This window comes from Orycteropus afer, unplaced genomic scaffold, assembly GCF_000298275.1.
Source record: "Orycteropus afer afer isolate SDZICR_OR568_19922 unplaced genomic scaffold, OryAfe1.0 scaffold00272, whole genome shotgun sequence".
NCBI classification, from domain to species: Eukaryota; Metazoa; Chordata; class Mammalia; order Tubulidentata; family Orycteropodidae; genus Orycteropus; species Orycteropus afer.
The window spans coordinates 2,485,349-2,493,050 of NW_006921859.1; the positions used below are offsets into that span (position 1 = coordinate 2,485,349).

The 7,702-nt window shown below is 43.0% G+C and overlaps 1 protein-coding gene across 1 annotated transcript in view; it reads left to right on the forward strand.

Annotated features, from left to right (window-relative positions):
* Window positions 1–7,702, forward strand: part of CSMD2 (CUB and Sushi multiple domains 2) — a 972,087-nt gene that overhangs the window by 896,490 nt on the left and 67,895 nt on the right. The window contains exons 50-54 of the mRNA XM_007950414.1: window positions 1,547–1,732; window positions 2,502–2,696; window positions 4,086–4,259; window positions 5,424–5,442; window positions 5,886–6,106. Of these exons, the coding sequence (XP_007948605.1) occupies window positions 1,547–1,732; window positions 2,502–2,696; window positions 4,086–4,259; window positions 5,424–5,442; window positions 5,886–6,106 (795 nt within the window). The remainder of the gene's footprint in view (window positions 1–1,546; window positions 1,733–2,501; window positions 2,697–4,085; window positions 4,260–5,423; window positions 5,443–5,885; window positions 6,107–7,702) is intronic.

Sequence of the window (7,702 nt, forward strand, 5' to 3'; positions counted from 1 at the left end):
TTTTTTTTTTTTTTTTTTTTTCTACTCTATATAGTCTTTCCCTTAGAGAGCTCTCAACACAGGCTTCAAATACTTTATGATTGTATTCCTTTCTCTCCTACTCACCGGAAGTGTTCCTCAATCACCTCTGGGTTTAGGGGACTGTGTTTGGCATGGAAATCATTAGGCTCAGGCTTCTAGTCTCTCATGGTGGGAAACTCTTTCTTAACCTGACTGTTTAATTATCCATGGAGAAGGGCCTGATCAGGGCCAGTGAGAAGTGGCCGCTTCCCACGCCCTTCATATATTTTATCCAGATTGATTCTCCAGGCAAAATGCCAATAGGATTCTAAGTAGTTTTTAAGGCGCCCAAGGAATCAGGGCAGTTAGTTATGGAGCTATAAGGCATTCTATATAGGTATCAGAAGAGTATCATATACCTTATTTTCTCATTCCTTCTGTTTTCTTGATCCTCCTCTTTTGTCGGTCATTTGAATCCTTCCTCTATCTTGGTGTTCCAGTCACTCTCCTCTGGGCAGTCCTCTCTTCCCCACATTATAATAGAGCCCTAGTCTGATGCCTTTTCTTGGTTCTTGAAATTTTAGAAGCATCAAGTATCACTGTTAGCCAATGTAGATAGGACTTTCCTCTTCCCAGGCTTATTCTGGCTCTAAGTAGAGGAGCTCCGAGCTCTGGACCAATTTCAGGAGAATGGTGTAAATAGGGACATAAGTGGATACTTTGACTCCAATTAATCTCTCTCCATCTGTAATAGCTCCTGAACTATCCAAGGGCAAGCATAGTTTATTATGAGTATTAATTTTTTTGAAGATATTTTTACCCACTAGTTCTCTGCGATGAATGAGAAGTTGAGTTGAGTATGCAGCAGGTAGAGAACAGCCTTGAGATTGAGAGCCCTTAAGTGCTGGAATTAAAAGAGCTTTACTCTGAGATGACAGCTCCTACACTACCAGCTCTAATTCCCTCAAAGAAGATTCCCCCAAACCTTAAGTGGGAAATAATGGCCCTCTGTAGTGCTTAAGGCATTTGACTGCTAACCCAAAAGCTGATGGTTCAAATCCACCAGCCACTTCTTGGAAGGAAGGTTGGGCAATCCACTTCCGTAGAGATACCACCTCAGAAGCCCAAGGAGGGGTCGCAATGAGTCAAATCAACTCGACGGCAGTGATTTTCGTTTGGTTTTTGTACTTTATTTGGAGAGTGGATGCCTACTGCCTTTACATTGTATTTGTGGGAAGGGATAGAATAGACTTGGTCTCACTCTGTCTCTGGTCTTTCTCTTCTATATATTTTGTACTAAGGCCTTTTTGCTGCATTTAATCCATCAACACATTTCTATCTGCTTTCCATCTTCCAAAAATAAAACGTTAATCTCTCATCTGCTGACGATTCCCCTATTTTCTTTTTTATTATGAGGCTTTTCCCTTGTATTTGTTATTTACTATAATTTTATTGAGGTCTTGGGGAAGAGGAAAGAAAAAAATAAGTTCTCAGACCACCATCTTGAATCAGAATTCCTCGTGACATGTTTTTTCCCCTTTGCTAGCTCTTTCCTGTGGGATTCCTGAGGGCCCCAAGAACGGAATGGCGTTTGGAAAGGAGTACACAGTGGGGACCAAGGCTGTATACAGTTGCAATGAAGGCTTCCACCTCCAGGCTGGGGCTGAGGCCACAACAGAGTGTCTAGAGACAGGCCTGTGGAGCAACCACAACATCCCCCCACAATGTGTTGGTGAGTCCTCGGACAGTTAAGGATGGTGCAAGGAGGGGGTGGCTGAGCAGTTGAAAAGATTCCTACAAAGAGTGACCGAAATAATGAGAATAACACGTGTGGAAGCTAAGGGAGAAGAAATGGATGAGTGGTATACCCTGCCCACTGGGCTTCCAAATTAAAAGTTGTCTCAAAACACTGATATGCCATTGTGCCCTGAGGTATTTCCATAAAGCATCATAGAACTTACAAATGAAATGATTCACTCTCTTTAAGATGGAGAAACTATAGTTCAGAAAGTTTAGATGAATCTCCCTTAACCACAAAACTCTAAACTGACAGAGCTAGAGCTCAGCTTTAAGACCTAACTCACAAAAGCCCAATGAACCATATCCATGCAAAGACATGGGGGTTTGGGAACCTACACTGTGCTTTTTAAAAATTAAGAATTACTCCCCAGCATTTTTAAATTGGGCAATTTTACATAAAAATCTAGATTTCTGTCTTCTCTTGAAAGATGAAGATCCAACCAAATGGAAACTTGAATCTCATATCTGATGATCAGTGCTGACTGAGTGCCCCCTCCCCTTTTTTCTGCAGGACCTGCACACCCCAGTTTGCCATATTCCACACCCAACCCACTTCATTCACTTACCAAACCTACCTAGGGACTGAAGAGTCATGGATTCATCATTGCTGCATTAAGGTCTCCCAGTCCTCAGCTCTGGGTTGCTGCCGATATCCTCCATAATTAATGAATTAATCTTCTTTCTTGTCCCTTGCTTCTCAGCTGTGACCTGTCCTGACATCAGCAGCATCAGTGTGGAACATGGGCGATGGAGACTCATCTTTGAGACACAGTACCAGTTCCAGGCCCAGCTGATGCTCATCTGTGACCCTGGCTACTACTATACTGGCCAAAGGGTCATCCGCTGTCAGGCTAATGGAAGATGGAGCCTCGGGGACTCTCTGCCCACCTGCCAAAGTAAGCCCAGGAGGCAAGTTAGTCACATTGCCTCCAACCCTGAGCTATCTCGTGCATGAGATGAAGTGGGACAGGGAGAAAAGGTCTATCACCTGGGGTTGCAGTATATCTCTTTCAGACACTTACTTAAAATTAAGAGCTGGGAAAATGCCTACTCCTTTAAGGAAGAAGTTCTTATCATTTTGTCATCTCATTAAAACCTGCCTTTTTCTAGGCAAGTATATACTAATTCATTTATTCAACATTCTTGAGGTTCCTACCATATGGCCAGTACGATAAGTTCCAAACGGAGGCCTGGGTGGCACACCACAGCATCCACTACAGTCCTCACCATATTAATCAGTATGGATGGCATGTTGATGTTGTTGATGTTGTTATGTGCCGTCGAGTCAAACCCGACTCACAGCTACCCCTCCTTGGGTTTCCGAGGCAGTATCACTATGGAAGTAGGATTGCCCAACCTTCCTTCCGAGGAGTGGCTGGTGGGTCTGGTTAGCAGGCAAGTGTCTTAGCCACTATACTACCAGAGCTCCCAATGGATGGCATAGAAGAAGTAAATGGTTGTAAAGGGGTAGAAGATGATAGCTCATCAGTAAGAAAAGGGAAATTTGAGACTGAATGGGAGAAGGGGTGGTATCATCCCATATCTCTAACCCATGACACTGTGGTATTAATGTCTCCCAGTACAGAGTTCACAGTGGTATATAACCCTGTATATGGCAGAATAAAACAAGTCATGAGTGTGTACTGGTACCATTCATTTCAGTGCAGGACGCTTGGCAATTAGACCTCATCTCATAGACCAGCTAATGGCTGTCTGCAGTGAATGTTGAGAATGAATGTGAGGCAGGCTGCTGCTGGGCTCAGCTGAAAAAAACAATGAAATTGTAACTGACTGCCAGCATCTACCCTGGGCACTTAGGAGCATAGAATAGAATTGCCATCTCTGTAGTACATTGGTTCCTAACCAGAGTACACATCAAGATCACCTGAGGAGTTTCTAAAAAATACACATGCCTGGACCGTATCGCCAGAGATGTAAGTCATGGGTCTAGAATGGAGCCTGGCATTTTACAAGCTCCTCAGGTGTTTCTGGGGACACCTGCCGTTGAGAATCTCTGCTCCAGTGTAACATGATACATGCCAGTGTCATCACTCAGGCTCTGGTCGGTGAGTTCCAGTACAATAAGATTATTGTTGTTGTTGTTGTTATGTGCCATCGAGTCAGACTCGACTCATACATAGCAACGCCTCCTTGGGTTTCCGAGGTGGTATCACTACAGAAGTAGATTAATCAGATCTTATTTTTGTCACTATTCTGGCTAACCTGACACAGCATGAGTCCCTCCCCTCAGGGCTGGCTCACTGAGAACCTTGTGATCTTTTCAGTCATCTCCTGTGGAGAGCTCCCCATCCCCCCCAGTGGACATCGCATCGGAACATTGTCCGACTACGGAGCAACGGCCATCTTCTCCTGCAATTCCGGATACACGCTGGTGGGCTCCAGGGTGCGGGAGTGCATGGCCAATGGGCTCTGGAGCGGCTCTGAAGTCCGCTGCCTTGGTAAGTGATCTCCCCAGGCCTGTACTGCCCATTTTTCCTTCTCAGCTCGGGTTAGGTTTTTACCAGAGCTGAAATCCAATATTTGAATAGTATCATTTTGCTTACTGTCATAAAATGCTTAATCTAAACAGGTTTAATGCTAAATATTGGGCACGTACTATGACTAAAACTCAGACCTAGCTTCTATTGAGGTGCTCAAAACAATGAGAAAAGTCTGATAAGACAAACTTTTGATAGGTTCTGATCAGGAACATGCTTTATCTTAGTCCTTTTGCAATGGGTAAAGTCCCAGCTTCCACTTTGGGCAGCTTCCAGAGACGTATTCCTGTAATATATCTTAAAATTCCTATTGTATATTAGCCATATATGTGTATATTTGTGTGTGTGTGTGTGTGTGTGTGTATACCACCACTCATCTGTGGTGGTTTGTGTGATGCTAAAAGCTATGCCACTGGTATTTCAAACACAAGCAGGGTCACCAATGGCAGACAGATTTCAGTAGAGCTTCCAGACTAAGACAGGCTAGGCATAAGGACTTGGTGATCTCCTTAAAAAATTGGCCAGGCAGATTCCATCACCTTTCTTTAAAGAGATGAGAACACTAATCACCAAGTTTATATGGAAAGGAGAGAGACTCCAGATAAGTAAAGCACTAATAAAGCAGAAGAACAAAGTAGGAGGCCTCACACCCCCTGATCTCAAAGCCTGCTACACAGACATGGTAGTTGAAACAGATGTCTTGTCTGTGTTCCTCACCACTCAAGGATAAAGAGGAATGAATTTAGCCAAACCATCTGTGTTTACATAGTTTTTTTTTTTTTTTCAGCATAACTAGGCTTTGACTACCTTAATGAAAATGGTGCCTGCCACCCCTTGCACCATGCAATGTTGTTGTTTTTATGTGCCATCGAGTTGGCCCCGACGACTCATAGCAACCCCTCCTTGGGTTTCCAAGGCAATATCACTACGGAAGTAGATTGCGCAACCTTCCTTCCGAGGAGTGGCTGTTGGGTTTGAACCACCAGCCTTCTGGTTGGCAGTCGAGTGTCTTAAGCGCTATGCTACCAGAGCAATAGATGCTCAATAAATGTTAGTTGATGGGAAAAAGAAGAGCATGATCCCTGGGAGAAGAGGTAATAGTGATAATTCCTCACCTGTGTACAGATACAGAAACTAAAGTCCAGTGATAGATGTCCAGGAACACATTGTCAGTTGGATACAACATTGTGATTTTGCATTACTAATTCCTGAACACCATTTTTATCATGTCTCTATCATGTCTAGAATGCCTACAGTCACTCCTAAATGGCTTCTCAGGGGAAGATGGGGAAAAATGAGTGTTGTGTTGTTATTTTTAGCTGCCATCAAGTCAACCCCTAATTCATGGTGAGCCAATGCACAATGGAACTAAACGCCCAGGCTTGCACTAGCCTCATAATCCATTGTGAATCAAGCTGTTGTGATCTACAGGGTTTTCATTGGCTGATTTTGGGAAATCCATCGTAAGGCCTTTCTTCCTTGTCTATCTTAGTCCGGAAACCCCACTGAAATCTTTCAGCATCATAGAGTGGTCATGTGTCTTGGCCCTTTTCCCCACCATCCCTGTATCTTCGCATCCTGGTGAAGTTCCACCTCATTTTCTGTGAACTTCTCTTTCTCCATCCACCACAAAGCTGGACACTGTGGGACTCCTGAGCCCATCGTGAATGGACACATCAATGGGGAAAACTACAGCTACCGGGGCAGCGTGGTGTACCAGTGCAACGCAGGCTTCCGCCTGATTGGCATGTCTGTACGCATCTGCCAGCAGGATCATCACTGGTCGGGCAAGACCCCTTTCTGTGTGCGTAAGTATGTTGTCCACTCGCCCTAGGCATGGGCTCAGACTCACTATGTACTTTCTCTTTTTTCCATGATTTAGGTTGCCTAGAGGTTTTTGTATAATTTGTTAATTTTTCAAAGACGTGATCATCACATTCACCACTTTTCAGTTCTTTGCCTAATTAATTACTGCTTTCCTCTTTTGTATTTTCTTTCTTGTATTTTCTTGTCTGCTTTTTTATTTTTTTCTAGTTTTTGAATTGAACATTTAATTTCATTTTTATTGATTTTTATTCATGTGTTTGTGACTGAAATTTTCTCTGATAACTGCTTTAACCACCACTTGTCTATCAGTTTGTCCTACTGTGGTGGCTTGTGTGTTGCTGTGATGCTGGAGGCTATGCCACTGGTACTTCAAACACCAGCAGAGTCACCCATGATGGACAGATTTCAGCAGCGCTTCCAGACTAAGACAGACTAGGAAGAAGGATATGGGGGTCTCCTTTTGAAATGACTGGCCACTGAAAACCTTAAGAATAGTACATAGCCAGGTAACTTCCAGAAATTCAAGCTGGATTCAGAAGAGGATGTGGAATGAGGGATATGATTGCTGATGTTAGATGCATATTGGCGGAAAGTAAAGAATACCAGAAAGACGTTTACCTGCGTTTTATTGACTATGCAAAGGCATTCAGTTGTGTGGATCATAACAAATTATGGATAATATTGAGAAGAATGGAAACTCCAGAACACTTAATTGTGCTTATGAGGAACCTGTACATAGACCAAGAGACAGTCAATTGAACAAAACAAGGGGATACTGCATGGTTTGAAATCAGGAAAGGTGTGTGTCAGGGTGGTAGTCTTTCACCATAATTATTCAATCTGTATGCTCAGCAAATAATCCAAGAAGCTAGACTATATGCAGAAGAACACAGCATCAGGATTGGAGGAAGACTCTTTAACAACCTGCAATATGCAGATAACACAACCTTCATTGCTGCAAGCAAAGACGACTTGAAGCACTTACTGATGAAGATCAAAGACTACAATCTTCAGTATGGATTATACCCCCAACATAAAGAAAACAAAAGTCCTCACAACTAGATCAATAGGCAGCATCATGATAAATGGAGAAAAGATTGAAGTTGTCAAGTATTCCATTTTACTTGGATCCACAATCAATGTCCATGGAAGCAGCAGTCAGGAAATCAAACAACACTCTGTATTAGGCTAATTTGCCACAAAAGACCTCTTTAAAGTGTTAAAAAAAACAAAGATGTCACTTTGAAAACTATGGTGTGCCTAACCCAAGGTATGGTATTCTCAGTCACTTCGTATGCACATGAAAGCTGGACAAAGAATAAGGGAGACTGAAGAAGAATTGATGCCTTTGAGTTATGGTGTTGGCAAAGATTATTGGATATACCATGGACTGTCAGAAGAAAAACACACACAAGAGCTACCTTGTTAGAACCCAGCAAGATGGCAGACTAGGCACAAGGACTGCACAGACGCTCTTCAACAAAGAAAAGGAAAACCAATTAACACAGACACAGAAGATAATCTTGGACCCCTGAGCCTTGAAGGGAAGGATACAAAAGTGGACTAAACCCCAACTA